At 42.0% G+C, this 17,644-nt stretch overlaps 1 protein-coding gene across 1 annotated transcript; it reads left to right on the forward strand.

Moving 5' to 3' along the window:
- Positions 1-2,316: 2,316 nt before the first annotated feature.
- LOC311265413 (NACHT, LRR and PYD domains-containing protein 3-like) lies at positions 2,317-17,104 on the forward strand. Its single transcript, XM_084367035.1, has 12 exons — positions 2,317-2,405; positions 4,062-4,341; positions 6,305-6,367; positions 7,156-9,028; positions 9,342-9,515; positions 9,650-9,823; positions 10,618-10,791; positions 11,529-11,702; positions 11,869-12,042; positions 12,335-12,508; positions 12,989-13,035; positions 13,981-17,104. The coding sequence occupies exons 2-12, from the start codon at positions 4,071-4,073 to the stop codon at positions 14,571-14,573; spliced, it is 3,891 nt and encodes a 1,296-aa protein (XP_084223161.1). The 5' UTR covers positions 2,317-2,405; positions 4,062-4,070; the 3' UTR covers positions 14,574-17,104.
- Positions 17,105-17,644: the final 540 nt, after the last annotated feature.

A 17,644-nucleotide genomic window follows, 5' to 3' on the forward strand; every position in this document is an offset into this window, starting at 1 on the left:
TTAATTCAGTAGTTCAATTTCTTAAATGTAGGGATTGTGTGGTTTATAAATGACAGTGTCTTTATATAAATCTACTTTGTAGACAATTCTTGTTCAATAAATGACTTCCAAGGGCTGAAATCTGCCCAGTCGCTCTGACTCACCTCAGTCATAACAGTGGCATCGTTAAACAAATAAAAAGTTATGATTGACACATTTAGACCACAGTGAAAAGTAGTTATCATTTTAGAAAAATCCACTTTGTATGACCTCAAAGTTTGTATTTCTATTTGTTACATTTGTGAGATTAAATATTAAAAATCACACCACATCCCATCTGCCCATTGAGAGGATTAACACAGTGTAATTCATGTGCAGAGTTGAAAAGTAGGGGGATCTCTTCTGCTTCAGTTTCATCAGCGATCAAGAACGCATGTGCAGTTTCTTCAGCCATAGCGATCATGTTGGGATCATGTCTGCAATACGGGTGCACTTGAAATGTTGGAGTGGCTGCGAATGTCGAATATCCAACTTAAAACTAACTTCACTGAAGTCTTGTCATGATGTATTTTCCAGCGGCCCAAGACGGTTTTTTAAAGAGTTTTGGCTGAAGAAGTCGCCCCACAAAGGAAGACTCTTTCAGTTTATCACAAATATTAGCATTACATCATCATTTTGAGGGTACATGGTTTTCACTGGGCAGGAAGGGTTTGAATTATGTAACCAGCAACGTAAATGATGCACAGTAGTGGAGTAGAAAGTGCAGTATTTGCCTCTGAGATACAGCGGAGCAGACAAAACTGAAGTTGCATGAAATCCTAAAATGTCTACGTCAGCACTTGAGTAAATATACTGACACTTCACCACTGGGTCAGAGCCTGATACTGTGTTTGTGTGTTTGTTTTCAGAATGAGGGAGAGAGACAGCGTGAAAAAGGGACAGGAAGAGAGGGACAACAGGTAAAACACATAATACTGTGTATTCTGTTAAAACGTATGTGTCTGTATAATTGACCTGTTGTTTTGTGTGTTGTCTTCTCATTTCAGAGGGCCCCATGCCTGCCTTTGCCTTGGGCCCCAAATTTCTTAAATCCGACACTGGACACACACACACGCACACACACCGGAGACAAATGGCCAGGCGCTCCTCAGCTGGGATGGAGCGCCTGTAGTTGGTGTCCAACCGGGCAATCCTGCCTCCGATTCTCACCAACAGCTCGTCAAACTGGGCCGCTGTCAGCCGCGTATACCGTTGAAAATGGGAAGAAATGAGCGACGTGAAATTCACTGGAATCGCTTGAATGACGTTATCAGAGCGATCTGTTGCATTGTGCCGACGAGCGACTGTAGCTGAGCAACAGAGCGACTTTTTTGGAGCAAAAATAAAAGGTCCGGTGTGAACGCACCTTTAGGTCTGCTCCCTGTGCAAACATATCCCAGTCTGTGCTCTCACACAGGCCTGCAGCATTGAGGTGGTTTCCTCAGACCACACCTGTACTGTCTGGATAGATGGTTTATTTCTACACATCCGGGGTCTGTATCTATGGTGAGAGTGAGGGAAATATGGTCTGACTGTCCGAGGTGTGGAGATGGAGCTGCGTTGATGTTTGTGTAAACCTGGTCATCTACTTGTTTCCTCTGGTGGGGAACTTGATGTTTGTGTCTCAGCTGCAGTGGAAACCTGACAGCTCTCACTTCCTGTCCACAGTTACTGACCCACAGCACAGAGGCTGCACTCAGTCAGTCACATTATCACCCTCAAACAGGAACAACAGCCAGTTCCTGGTTTCTGTTCCTATTGAAGGCTCACCAGAAATCATCAGGAACACACACGGACACACACACACACACACACACACACACACACACACACACACACACACACACACACACACACACACACACACACACACACGAGGGGTAACACAACAGCAGTGAAAAATGATATGAATGGATTTTACTTGCATGTGTTTCTGGACACAAGTCGTGCTTAATTTTACATTCTGTTCACAGTTTTATATGTGGTGAAGTGTTGTCTAATTCTAACTACATGAATTAATACTGACAGTGTCATTGTCACGTCTGCGTCCTCAACACACTGATGAAGCTTCATGTCAGTCTCATCTGGACTGACGGCTGTAGATGTTGTACTCATCGTTTCAGAAAGCAACTCTGTTAACAGATCAACTTGGTCGTGTTCTTTAAACTGCAGGCACTGCTCACACTTCCTGTATGAGGACACACTTTCCTGTGAGAAAGTTGTCACCATCGTCACAACGTTTAGTCTGCGTTCAGTCAGTCACATACTTTTCTCCTCTATATTTGAAGTGAGATCGTACTTCCTGTTTGCTGTCGAGTGCTCTTCATGTTGTTTTCCATCAGAGATCTGCAGGAGAATCAACAACAGCTCCTCTTTCTGTGTGAAAGGTAAATACATTATTATGATACCAATCTAAATATTATGTCTCGTGCAGTTGCAGATTGATTATCATGTGTGTGTGTTTCAGGGATAAGATGTCATCATAAATGGTGATTATAAACACTCAGGATCAGTTGATCGTGGTAAATATCCGTTCTCTGGATTGTTCCTCAGCTGTGACATTAAAAAGCTGTCCAGCTCTCTAACACGTCCCATCTGATCCTGATATCCTGATTCATTTTTAGTGGCCAGCAGTGATCAGAGCTCTGGAGAGTCCGATCAGCTGGCTCTTTAGTTAGTGCCACTCCTGACTTTTACAATTCAGCCACATTTAGCCATATTTTGGCCTCTGATGGGTTTGTATACACATATATCACTAAGTTATTGAGTGTAATTATACTAAAGCTTCCAGAAAAACATAATTCTACATGTTTGTTATAAAAAACATAAATAATGTAAAAACATCAAACACTAATAAGTTTGTTGAGCACTTTATTTTTAAGAAGTATGTTTTGTATCTTGGCAACCAGCACAACATACTGAAGTCTCACCACACTTGGGTCTTAATTTCACTAAGTCAGACGTATGTGGAACTAAAATATATTGTATTAATTTATTTTAAAAATTTAAAAAACACAGCTCACAGATGGGAGCCGGCTCACTGAACCGGCTCGTTCACGCCCACAAGGGGGAGCCCTCATCTCCAAAATCCTGAACCTGTCATCAGATCAGATATGTGGATGTTGTCCGGTCAGGCAAAAGAAAAATCGATGCGTTGTCTGAAAATAAACTGCGTTGACCAGACTATCTCGCCAACGAGCGCTAAATAAGGGACTGACGAGAAAAATCAGACATACTGGACACAAGATGTTAATTCTGGGATAGACCATGTCGTCCAAGACATTTAATATCTCTTGAACACTACATGGGAGGACTTAGGGTTTTTTTGTACCGATGGTTACAGCTAACTGTTGTGCCACTTCAATAAAGGCCACGTTGTGATCGTTTCCTTTCAGAAGCTTGTGTGTTCTTGGAGGATATAAATCTACAATAATTGATCCAACACTGAACGTCTTCTGTGATTATTCATCCATTTTTCCATTATTGCTGTTTCCGTGTTGTATCAACTAGCCGTCCGTAATGCCGACAAAAGTTCCCTTCCTGACTCGTCATCCAATCAGAGCCTTAACCCACCGTGTTTAGCAGGGAAAACTCTTACCGTAGACAGTCATTAGGATGTTTCAAAAGATGTGTGTCCAGACTGTGATGCAATAAAAAATGTGTTTCTTAAAGTGTATGGTAAAGTGACTCCAGTTTTAATGCCATTTTTTTTAGCTTAGCTTTGAGCATCTTTTGATGATTATGAGGATAATATTCTGCTTTGCAATAATTTTTGATGATATTTTCATATTGTCCCATGTCTATTATATATGTGTAGATCTACTGTACAGTATATGTCCCATGGAGTCAAAGTAAGTCAAGTAATGTTGTTTAAGTCACAGCAGACGAGAGTCATAACATCTGATCATTCTCCTCAGTCATTCCAGACGTGTTAAATACCTTTGTCAAAACAGTCACAACATTTAGCAGATTTAACAGACAGGAAATAAAACAACTGTTACATAACTGTCCCTGAAGTTAACAATATTCTCTGATTTTACCAGGGAGCCACAATGACGAATGAGATTCTCCTAAAGACTCTGGATGATCTCGGAGAAGAGGAATTGGAGCGTTTTAAGTATTTCCTAAAATATGAACACATGAAAAACTCCTCAACCATCCCAAAGAGGAAGCTGGAGAACGCACAGACATGGGACATAGTTGATCTGATGATCCAGGCGTTCCCACTTCCTGAAGCTGTGGAGGTGACCAAGAGAGTCTTAACAAAGATACCCCGGAATGATCTGGTGAAGACTTTGTCAGACAGCAGCTCAGGACCAAAAGGTCAGTCACAGAGCGACAAACATGAAAGGACAGACAGTAAATCTGCAATGAGACACAAGCTGATGTCTAAACTCTTTATATGTTTAAACTCATGCAAACATGAGAAGAAAATGGGCTTGATGTCCCCAAAAATTGCAAATCACGGTTCAAGGTTCAATTAATCTGTCAACAGAATGAAAACTCCTTCATGCTGCACAAATAGAACATACATGTGTATATACAGTTTATACTGCGTCTGGGTGAACGTATACAGCAGCAAACAAGATGGTGATGATAGAGACAAAGTCCACATGTCCTTGTCCTGTAGCTGTCCTGAACTCTGCCAGCTCAGAAAACAGTACGCCCATTGAGTGTGAGATGTGATGGAGACGGGTCTCTGTAAAGATATGATAGAGACAGGTCTGTGTAAAGATGCGGTGGAGACAGGTCTCTGTAAAGACGCAGTGGAGACAGGTCTGTGTGAAGACGCCGTGGAGACAGGTCTCTGTAAAGACGCAGTGGAGACAGGTCTGTGTGAAGACGCAGCGGAGACAGGTCTGTGTAAAGACGCAGTGGAGACAGGTCTGTGTAAAGACGCAGTGGAGACAGGTTTGTGTGAAGACGCCGTGGAGACAGGTCTGTGTAAAGACGCCGTGGAGACAGGTCTCTGTAAAGACGCAGTGGAGACAGGTCTGTGTGAAGACGCGGTGGAGACAGGTCTGTGTAAAGATGTGATGGAGACAGGTCTCTGTAAAGATGTGGTGGTGACAGGTCTGTGTAAAGATGCTGTGGAGACAGGTCTCTGTAAAGATGTGATGGAGACAGGTCTGTGTGAAGACGCGGTGGAGACAGGTCTGTGTAAAGACGTGGTGGAGACAGGTCTCTGTAAAGATGCGGTGGAGACAGGTCTCTGTACAGATGCGATGGAGACATGTCTCTGTAAAGATGTGGCGTGACACCACACCTCTACATAGGTGTACATACATACATTACATACAATACAATACATTTAAGCTGTTGCACTCGATGGGCAGACCCTGTTCTGAGCTGACGAGGTGCAGGACTACAGCCGGATGAGGAGAGGTGGACTTGGTGCTCACACACAGTCAAAGTTATTATTACCATCTTTTTGCTGCTGGGTCATTTCACGCCAACTCATCCAAAATCCAAAACTTTTCTCAGTTCATGTCATGGATTTTCTTGGAAAATTGTATGCTATTAAATTCATGACACCTTGCACAATCCTACAGCTGTACTCCAAATATAAAAATACTTTTTAAGTTATGACTCTTTAAGTTTGGCTCTCTGAGCTAAATTTCAACATTTTTGTTTTTGTATTCTAAACCTCAGAAATTGCCCTTTTTCCACTGAATTGGGTAGAAATGTGTGTTGAACATCCAAGAGACCCTAATGATCTTTTGGTTACAGTAATCAAATTAATAACAGGAAGTAGTGAGTGAGTGAAAAATCTGTCATTTTCCAAAATTCATATCTCCACTAGTTTTCACTTTCTTGCAGTCAAATTTTGATTCTGTGTAGTATTAATGCAGTTCTGTCACATTTTCAAGTTTTTTTGGTTCTGCATAAAAAAATATTTATTTATAATGTATTAAATATATATATTTATTTAATATTATTAAATATAGCTTGGGAGCTGAAAACCCAATTGTTTGGGTGATTTGACTGTAGACTTTCCCAAGAAGGATTATTTTAATTACTTTGAAACTTTAGTATTTGAAAATGTTGATACTCATTGCATATACTGGAAATATAAAAATTCAAAGATGTTATATTGTTATAATAAATAAAATGTTATAACGAAACTTCCATTTCATGATACAACCATGAGTTGTATAACAACAAATAAATTACGTTGTACCTTGTATGTGTATTACTTGAATTTTGAGGCTGAGAGGGAGGTGTTGATACATATTGCAATAATCATATGAAACAGTTATAATCACATTATTTCTCTCTGTTACAGTGAATGCCAGTGATGTTGAAGAAACTTCAGCGAACAGAGAAGCTTCCTTTTCTCAGACTGAAGGTACATTTGCAACAGATTTTAAAAATGTGATTTTATGTAGGCTACTACTGTGTAACATAACTGTTGAAAAATGTAATTTTATCAATTTATAAGTCAATATTTCACTCAGCATGTACAAAAGGTGAGGATTTTCTGAAGCCACTGCAGATGGGATACACCATGCAAAACATTTGAAGTTACACAATAAATTAATATCACCTGCGTTTCTATCAAATGCAAATACAAACACAAATACAAATCAGGAACAATACAGCTACATGGCACAGGTTAACATCGACATATTTTATATCTTATAGGTAATAAAGGATCAGCCATAAGCTGTATGTTGGACAGAGATGAACTCCTGATGTCCAGAACTGAAAACAGCTGACCAGAGCAGCTTCTTAGTTTAACCAAACAATTTTACACACATGTTACACAACTGCTAAAAGCTGCAGTAAGAGGGAAATATGTGTACTGTCCATGGGAAAAAACGATTACAATATCACTGCTTATTCAAACTGCCTCCTAATTGTTTGCCAGCCCACTTTGTTTTGTGTCTGTATGACCATTTTGTGATCAGCATGAATATGATTGGAGGTTACAGGTCAGCTGGTAGCCGAGCAGATGATGAGTGAGCCACTAAGGGTGAATCAGCTGATTAAAGCATAACTTAAAAACGCTGGTCTGCCTGAACTAACACAGAGACATTACTCATTGTGTCAAATATGATTGATTGAGCAGCAAAACAGTTAAGCTGCAGTTAAGCTCATCAGCATTCTAACTTTTAAATATTACGTTCAAAACAGATGTGATGGTTCCAGTACCAGAGCCACAACCCGTCTCATATTACCAAGAAAGGCTTCAGGTGCACTTTCAGGACAAGTTTATGTGTGCACAAGAAGCTTGGATGAAGAAGAAAGATGAGCAGCATCTGGCTGATATCTACACAGAGCTGTACATCACAGCTGGGAGTGATGCAAACACCAAGAAACAACATGAGGTCATTCAGATGGAGGTGAAGCCAACAGAAACAGAGAAGCCAATTAAACCCAGTGACATGTTCAAACCCCCCTCCGGCAGATATAAACCCGTAAGAACAGTACTGACCAGCGGAATCGCAGGAATTGGAAAAACATTCATTGTGCACAAGTTTGTGTTGGACTGGGCTAACAAAGAACTGAATCAAGATGTGCATTTCATATTCCCCTTTACCTTCCGCCAGCTGAATTCATGGAAGGGGAAAAAGTTACGTTTGGCAGAGCTCATTCACAACTGTATTCGGGAGACCAAAGACATCAAGGAAGAGGCTCTTAATCACATCTTTACAGCTCTGCAGTCATCAGGAAACACCAACTACGACAGAAGCAAATTCAAACTAGTGTTTGTTTTGGATGGACTGGATGAGAGCCGCCTTCAACTGGACTGCTCGACTGATGAAATCCAGGACACAGATTTTGATGTGACTCAGTCCACCTCAGTGGATGTGCTGATGTCAAACCTCATCAAGAGAAATCTGCTTCCCTCTGCTCGTCTCTGGATAACCACACGACCTGCTGCAGCCAATCAGATTCATTCTGATTTTGTTGACGTGGTGACAGAAGTCAGAGGGTTCACTGACCCACAGAAGGAGGAGTACTTCAGGAAGAGATTCAGAGATGAGGAGCAGGCCAGCAGAATCATCTCCCACATCAAGACATCACGAAGCCTCCACATCATGTGCCACATCCCAGTCTTCTGCTGGATCACTGCTACAGTTCTGGAGGATGTGTTGAAGACCAGAACCAGAGGAGAGCTGCCCAAGACCCTGACTGAGATGTATGTAGAGTTCCTGGTGTTTCAGATTCGTCAGACAAAGAAGAAATATGACCCAAAACAGTTTGACCAAAACACGTGCATTCAGTACATCGAGTCATTAGCAAAACTGGCTTTCCACCAGCTGGAAAAGGGCAACCTGATCTTCTATGAAAGAGATCTTAATGAGAGTGGCATTGATGTCGATGGAACCTCAGTGTTCTCAGGAGTGTTCACAGAGATCTTTAAAGAGGAACGTGGGAGGAAGAATGATGAAGTCAAGATGTTTAGCTTCGTCCATCTCAGTGTTCAGGAGTTTTTGGCAGCTTTGTATGTAGAGATGTCACTCATTAACAAAAACAAGAATGTGATGTCAGAGCTAGCTCAACCCTTAATGGAATGGGTAAGAATGTTTTTCAGCAAAACGTCTGTGACAAATGTCCACAGGTTTGCTATTGACAAGGCCTTACAAAGTCCAAACGGACACCTGGACTTGTTCCTCCGCTTCCTTCTGGGTCTTTCACTGCAGACCAGTCAGACTCTCCCTGAAGGCCTCCTGGAAAAGAAGAGAAGCTCACAGACCAATCAGGAAACAGTTGAGTACATCAAGGAGAAAATCAGTGAGAATCTGTCTCCAGAGAGAAGCATCAATCTGTTCCATTGTCTGAATGAACTGAATGATGGTTCTCTAGTGGAGGAGATCCAACAGTACCTGAGATCAGAAAGTCTCTGCACAGATAAACTGTCTCCTGCTCAGTGGTCAGCGTTGGTCTTCATCTTACTGTCATCAGAAGAAGATCTGGACGTCTTTGACCTGAAGAAATACTCTGCTTCAGAGGAGGTTCTTCTGAGGCTGCTGCCAGTGGTCAAAGCCTCCAACAAAGCTCTGTAAGTGAGCAAATAACTGTAGAAACTAAGTTTATAATGTGTGTGGGGTTGTTGTCAACTAGTTTATATCTTACTAAATCTAAGTCCCGGGAAAAGATTTTATTACTTGACAACTTGAAAAACCTGCATTCTTTCTTAAGATTCATTCCCAGAAATATGACTATAATTTATGAAAATGTCATCAACTGCTGTTAGATCCCAGTCATGTACTCAATGACAAACACTAATCACCTGAAAATCTTATCTTCATGAATATTCATATTCAGCACAGAAAAATTATCAGTGTTTGTCTTTGTCACTAACTCTCCTTCAGGCTGAGTGGCTGTAATCTGTCAGAGAGAAGTTGTGAAGCTCTGTCCTCAGTTCTCAGCTCCCAGTCCTCTAGTCTGAGACATCTGGACCTGAGTAACAACGACCTGCAGGATTCAGGAGTGAAGCTGCTCGCTGCCGCACTGGAGAGTCCACACTGTGCACTGGAGACTCTCAGGTAAGAAAAGATAAAACTGTAACTGATGAAAACTAACTGTCAAGTGGTGTTGTCAGTTGACAGTACAAAAATATAATTTTAAGTCAAATCAAACAGAGAAATGTTTTCACATATGTACTGTACATATTTTTTAGGCTGAGTGACTGCAATCTGTCAGAGAGAAGCTGTGAAGCTCTGTCCTCAGTTCTTAGCTCCCAGTCCTCTAGTCTGAGAGAGCTGGACCTGAGTAACAACAACCTGCAGGATTCAGGAGTGAAGCAGCTGTCTGTTGGACTGAAGAGTCCACACTGTAAACTGGAGACTCTCAGGTGAGGATTCAGTTTAACAGATGACCACTTAAATGTTGCTTGACAGAAATTAAAAAAGAGATATATTTTAAATTATGCAGCATAGGCGTCAATCAGGAATCATTTAAGCTGTCCTAATCAGTATTTATACATTTACAATGGATCAAGTGACCATGTGTAATATAAAACGTGTTGCTCATAGTGACAAACCAACAGGTATTTAACAAATGACTTTGCTCTACCCCTTAGTTCTATAAACTGTTGAATTATCTTTCAGCTCTTTATTTTCTGTTCTTGGACCTATAATTTTACAGTTATGATTCAGTCTCCCTGCTTTCATCAACATCCTCTACAGCAGGAGCTGGCAGTTGTTTTGTCAAACAGGCTTTGATAAACCCACTCTACACTGCCTACCCAGCAGGAAACAGCAAACAGACACAGTTAGAGACTAGCTTAAAAAGAAAGTGGAACATCTAGCAGCTAAAGAGTCAGATATGTCAAAACATTACCAATATGTTATCGTTTCAATATTTTACAGCTTGTTGTGCTCCTCCTGGGTGGTCAAAATTAAATTATTTACATTTTCATGTTAAAACAATTTATTGCTGAGAGGTTATTATTTGTTCTTATTTGATGTTACTTAATGCATTTCAAAGCTGGTGACTGATGAGAAAATTTAACATTAAGCTAAATTAAATCTGTGAATTCACACAAATAAGGAAAGAATAGACAAAAACAAATGAAATACTATTCTCTCTATATATATCTGTGTGTGTGTGTGTGTGTGTGTGTGTGTGTGTGTGTGTTTGTGTCAGGCTGTCAGGCTGTCTGATCACAGAGGAAGGCTGTACTTCTCTGGCCTCAGCTCTGAGATCCAACCCCTCCCATCTGAGAAAGCTGGACCTGAGCTACAATCATCCAGGAGACTCAGGAGTGAAGCTGCTGTCGGCTGGACTCGAGGATCCAGACTGGAGACTGGACACTCTCAGGTATATGAGACAAGATTGTTTGGACGTAATTGTTTGTGTATTTTGAGGCTGGACTACATCTTCTATTTCTTCAAAGTTTGTGCTTTAGGATAGTTAAGATGATTCAGCAGAGGTGTTGATGGTGAAATACTCAAGCCTTAATGGATAAATAAATGTGTGACTGGAACATTTTAAGAATTCAAACTCTGGTGCCTCAGCATAGGAAAGGTAGCATAAGGTCCAACCAGTTAGACAAAGAGAAATAAATAATTTATGTTTATGGGCTGTCATTTTTAGTGATGTAGCTGATAGTAACATGGTCGGCTAGATTTGGAGGAAGATCATCTGAATTTTATGGATTAGGGTTTTTTTTAGGAGTAGAACTAAATTATAAAGCCATTTCAAAGTAATATTCTGCAGTATACTACTTTAACATTTTACACATTTCTATTGTTGAAATTAAGTTTTTCAAGGACAATGAATCAATGGTACAAGAATGAGACCTTTTAAGTCAGTCAGATTTTAAGTCATGTGAAGGGCTTTTGTTTCCAGTAATATATACAATGAAAGACACTAATTGTCTAAAAATCTTTTCTTCACCTGGGATCATCATCCTTGATTGCTCACTTACTAACTCAATAAGAGTAGTAGTATAAGTCTGATTGTTTTTAACATTGTAGATTAAAGAAAGAGCAGAAGTGTTTACCCTTTTCATTAACCAGTATCAGTGTTTGTCTTTGTCACTAACTCTCCTTCAGGCTGAGTGGCTGTAATCTGTCAGAGAGAAGCTGTGAAGCTCTGTCCTCAGTTCTCAGCTCCCAGTCCTCTAGTCTGAGAGAGCTGGACCTGAGTAACAACGATCTGCAGAATTCAGGAGTGAAGCAGCTGTCTGTTGGACTGAATAGTCCACACTGTAAACTGGAGACTCTCAGGTCAGGATTGAAAAACCTGTAAAGGGTGAAACACAACTGTCACATTATCCAATTTTCAGCAGTATTTTTCATTCTCCTATGATAATTCATACCAAAATGTAAGTGTACATTAAATCAAATATGAAGGACAATGATTTTTCACATTTGCGCTGTACATATTTTTAAGGCTTAGGGGCTGTAATCTATCAGAGAGAAGCTGTGAAGCTCTGTCCTCATTTCTCAGCTCCCAGTCCTCTAGTCTGAGAGAGCTGGACCTGAGTAGCAATGACCTGCAGGATTCAGGAGTGAAGCTGCTGTGTGTTGAACTGGAAAGTCCACATTGTAAACTGGAGACTCTCAGGTGAGGATTCAGCGTCCATTTAACAGATGATTATTATTTAAATTGAGCTTGAATTACTATTTAATATGTACATTAAAAGAAAATATACCATTAAAATATGCATGATTTAACAATGTATATTGTAGTCAAAAATACTAATAATTTATATTTTTTTTATTCGATTTCATTTTTTTTCCCCCCTGCATAGTTCAAACAAAAGCATAAGTTGATTAAATATATTATTGGCATGTGATCAGTGAATTCACATTGTAAGACTTGATTAAATCAAATGAAATATTCGGTGTGTCTCCAGGCTGTCAGGCTGTCTGATCACAGAGGAAGGCTGTACTTCTCTGGCCTCAGCTCTGAGATCCAACCCCTCCCATCTGAGAGAGCTGGACCTGAGCTACAATCATCCAGGAGACTCAGGAGTGAAGCTGCTGTTGGCTGGACTTGAGGATCCAGACTGGAGACTGGACACTCTCAGGTACAATAGACATGGTTGTTTCTGAGGCTGGACTACATTTTTTACGTCTTTTAAATTTGTGCTTTATGTTTGTTAAATGATCACCAACAGCAGTGGTGGCGATGGTGCAACACTCCACGTGCTGGTGATTTAGGTTGATCAAGTGTGTGACTGGAGCATTTCAAGCATTCAAACTTAAGTGCTTCAACATAGGCGCAGTAACATAAAGGGTTGCAGCTATTGATTATTTTAGTAAGCAAGCATTATGGGGATTATTCCAACAACCAATTGAGTAATAGGATGAGAAATGTACTGATCATTTCCTTGGGATGATAAATATTAGGGTATTTCGACTGTGAGCTCTCCCTCTTGCTTTTATTATTTTTTCGCTCTTTTAATCACGTCTGTATTTGTGGTTGTGTTACTGGAAAGACCCAGTGTGGTGTGCTGATCAATACAGAAATATCGTTCTGTTCATTCTGACTTTGTTTCTTCCTCCAGGGTGGAACATGGTGGAGAGCAGAGGCTGAAACCTGGTCTGAGGAAGTGTAAGTGTGACTTTGATGAAAACAAGGCAGAACATGTTAAGGTAGTTTAAATCTAAAGCTTGTGTATCTGCATGAACTGTCCAGTCATTGTAAAATTCTGAATTAAAAATGTAGCATTCTCACCACACATTTAAAATAATATTATGCAATCGGCATCATCTCCATTGATTAATTAATCGATTGATTCTTTAATTAGGAAGAAAATTAATCACATCAAATTAATCAGTCTTATATCTTAAAGTTGTAAATTCTGATTACATTGACCTTCATCTCTGTCATAAAGGAAAACACAAATACAACTACTTCAAGATATTTATTGAACTACTAAGGGACACAGATGATGAATAAGGCCCACTAAACATATTTACATGTATACAATTAGAGTGGATGAATGATAAGGCCTGAATGAATTATAAATACAGATATTAAACTAACAGACAAGGCCTATCTGAGGCCACAGAGGAGACACACAGCATGTGTTCTCCGGTCTTGTTGCATTCAGACAGGCTGCAGAGTTGGGATGCATGGAGCCAAAAAGTCTTCAGACAAGAGGCAAGAGGCCGAGGACGGCATGTGTTGTAAGGTTTTATAGTCTAGGGGTGTATTTTGGAAGAAAGAGGATCCTTGGCACTCTGTTACTGATTACTAATGAATCCCTTTGTGTGGAAAGAGAACTGGCCTCTACTTAAAGTAAATTGATATTTGAATTATACGCTCTGGCAAATTCAAAACCCACTCTTTCTGTCATCAATATGTGCAACATATAAGATCACATGGAGGCACTAAGAGCTTGTAAGATTTGTTAATTAAATAACAGTAACAGAGTTTGCATATTCCTGTGTTTGGTCTGCTACAACAGTCAGTCTGCTAATAAAGCAACAAATAAACCATCAGCTGTGTTAGATGATAAACTGCTGCTGTATTGTGTCTTGTTCTCTCCATCAGATGTCTGTGAACTCACAGTGGACACAAACACAGTAAACACAAACCTCAAACTGTCTGACAACAACAGGAAGGTGACAGTAGTGGAAGAGCAGCAGCCATATCCTGATCATCCAGAGAGGTTTGAGGACTACTTGCCTCAGCTGCTGTGTAGAAATGGTCTGACTGGTCGCGGTTACTGGGAGGTCGAGTGGAGAGGAATGGTTCATATATCAGTGAGTTACAGAGGAATCAGCAGGAGAGGAAACAGTGCTGACTGTATGTTTGGAGGGAATAATCAGTCCTGGAGTCTCTTCTGCTCTGATTTAGATGGTTACTCTGTCTGTCACAATGACAGAAAAACAGACATTCCTTCCTCCTCCTCCTCCTCCTCCTCTTCTCCCTCCTACTCCTCCTTCGTCTCCTTCTTCTCCTCTGACTCTAACAGAGTAGCAGTGTATGTGGACTGTCCTGCTGGCACTCTGTCCTTCTACAGAGTCTCCTCTGACACACTGATCCACCTCCACACCTTCAACACCACATTCACTCAACCTCTTTATCCTGGGTTTGGGTTCTGGTTCTGGCGTAATTCCTCAGTGTCTCTGTGTTCTCTGTAGGAGTCTCCCACACACGTTTTTCACATATTTGAGACTGAAAACCGATATTTGGGATCAATATTCATTTGTAGTAAAAAAAAATGTATATCTTTGTGTCTAAATTTGCTTCACACTCGGCTGCAAACCGCCCCAGGACATGCTGGAGGTCCTGGCTCGAAGGAGCCAACAAGACAACATCATCCGCAAAAAGCAGGGATGAAATCCTGTGGCTCCCGAACCAGATCCCCTCCGGCCCATGACTGCACCTAGAAATTCTGTCCATAAAAATAATCAACAGAACCGGTGACAAAGGGCAGCCCTGCCGGAGTCCAACATGCACCAGGAACAGGTCTGACTTACTGCCGGCAATGCAAACCAGGCTCCTGCTCCAGTCGTACAGGGACCGTACAGCCCTTAGCAGAGGGCCGCCGACCCCGTACTCCCGAAGCACCTCCCACAGAATGCCACGGGGGACACGGTCGAATGCCTTCTCCAAGTCCACAAAACACATGTGGACTGGTTGGGCAAACTCCCATGAACCCTCAAGCACCCTGCCGCATTGTTCCTCCTGAATCCGAGGTACGACTATCGGCCGGATTCTCTTCTCCAGTACCCTGCAATAGACTTTACCAGGGAGGCTGAGGAGTGTGACCCCCCGGTAGTTGGAACACACCCTCCGGTCCCCCTTTTTGAATAGAGGGACCACCACCCCGGTCTGCCAGTCCAGAGGCACTGTCCCCGACTGCCACGCGATGTTGCAGAGACATGTCAGCCAAGACAGCCCCACAACATCCAGAGACTTGAGGTACTCAGGGCGGATCTCATCCACCCCAGGTGCTTTGCCACCGGGGAGCTTCCAAACTACCTCGTGACTTTGGCCCGGGCGATGAATGGATCAACCCCGAGTCCCCAGCCTCTGCTTCCTCTGTGGAAGGCGTGTCTGTGGGATTGAGGAGATCCTCGAAGTATTCCTTCCACCACCCGACGATATCCCCAGTTGAGGTCAACAGCTCCCCACCTCCTCCGTAAACAGTGTTGGTGGAGTGCTGCTTCCCCTTCCTGAGGCGCTGGATGGTTTGCCAGAATTTCCTCGAGGCCGACCGGTAGTCCTCCTCCATGGCCTCCCCGAACTTTTCCCAGACCTGAGCTTTTGCTTCCACGACCGCCCGCGCTGAAGCACGCTTGGCCTGCCGGTACCCGTCAGCTGTCTCAGGAGTCCCCCGAGCCAACCAGGCTCAATAGGACTCCTTCTTCAGCTTGACAGCATCCCTTACTTTCGGTGTCCACCACCGGGTTTGGGGATTGCCGCCACGACAGGCACCGGAGACCTTACGACCACAGCTTCGAACAGCCGCGTTAACAATGGAAGCAGAGAACAAGGTCCATTTGGACTCAATGTCCCCAGCCTCCCTCGGGATCTGGTCAAAGCTCTCCCGGAGGTGGGAGTTGAAGACCTCCCCGACAGAGGGTTCCACCAGACGTTCCCAGCAGACCCTCACAATGCGTTTGGGTCTGCCAAGTCTGTCCAACTTCTTCCCATGCCAGCGGATCCAACTCACCACCAGGTGGTGATCAGTTGACAGCTCAGCCCCTCTCTTCATCATTGACCTCCGGCCTAGGGTGTCCTGGTGCCACGTGCACTGATGGACACCCTTATGCTTGAACATGATGTTCGTTATGGACAAACTGTGACTAGCACAGAAGTCCAACAACATAACACCACTCGGGTTAACGTAAACATCCTTGATCTTGTGTCTTTCATAGGGGGCTTTGGAACCGCTCTTAGTCTGACCTGTCACCCAGGACCTGTTTGCCTTGGGAGACCCTACCAGGGGCATTAAGCCCCGGACAACATAGCTCCTAGGATCATTCAGGTACTCAAACCCCTCCACCACGATAAGGTGTCGGTTCAAGGAGGAGTCTCCAATACATGTATTTGATCATTTTAGTTACTTTGCAGTTTCAGATTATTTTATTGTTCATTGACTATTAATTGTGGCATGTTACCAATCAGATCTTGTTGTGGGCAGGACAGTGTGTGAGTTTATCGTATCGGCAATCAGACAGAAAACATTTTTGTTAATTCTAGTTAATATTAGAAGAAACAGCAGCTATATTATTGGATATATTTGTCTCATTAGATTATTATGCAGCTGTAGTTATTCTCCTTGAAGGATCAGATGGAAAAACCATCTCCTGAGACACATCCCATCCCAGTGTGGAGTGTTTAAACTAACAGCTGCTGGAAAGTGGAGGTGTATGCTAATCTATGCTAATAGCCATCTCCTTTCCATCTTTCTGGCTTTGAAGTCAAGTGTGGGAATGCTAACCTCTTGCATCAGGAAAGAAATGCTTGAGGCAGCTTGCAAGACTCTCCCCTGTAGCCTTAATGAGCCATGTTTCTCCTCAGCAGTTAACACAGCTGCTGATCTTTACCGATATAAATAGCATGCTAATGTTTAATTCACCAGTCCTATCAGGGAATAATTGAATAAATAATATTTCCTTTTGCCATTTTAAATGTAATAAAATTCTTTATAAATTACTCTTGTTCAATGTCATGGCTCAAAAATGTATCTTCATTAAACAAACAATGTTTCTCTGCTTTAATGATGTCTTTATTGTTTACTGCAACAACCAAGCTTTCAGAGGCAAACCAACCCCTCGACTCTGTTAGCTGTTTTGTTCCGTCCTACAGGCTGCTTCATATCCCACTGGAAGCGTTTCAGAGGCAGAGCGTCATGCCTGCCTGGTGTTGTTGATTTGTTCAGATTGTGTTTATTTCATCATTCTTCCTTCCTCCTCGACTACGTAGTTAAATCATTTCTTTTTTTAATCTGTTTTAAGTGTGTTAATTGTTAATATTTCTGACTTTGTTGTGTGTTAGATCCCAAGTTTACACAGGGTGTTTTATTTTGAAAATTGACTGGATGCACAATGCCGTTCCACTGTCTGACTTCCTGTCTGGCTCTTTTTGCTTGATTGGAGAGCCGCTGCTGAAACGTGCCACGGTGCAGCCGGCGGGAACACGAGCGTTGTCTGGAAGGGCGCGTTATGGTACAGCCGCTGGAGTGGCTGCGGTTGTTCTAGCC

The sequence above is a fragment of the Pagrus pagrus genome (assembly GCF_965226575.1).
Source record: "Pagrus pagrus genome assembly, chromosome: 2".
Lineage (NCBI taxonomy): Eukaryota > Metazoa > Chordata > Actinopteri > Spariformes > Sparidae > Pagrus > Pagrus pagrus.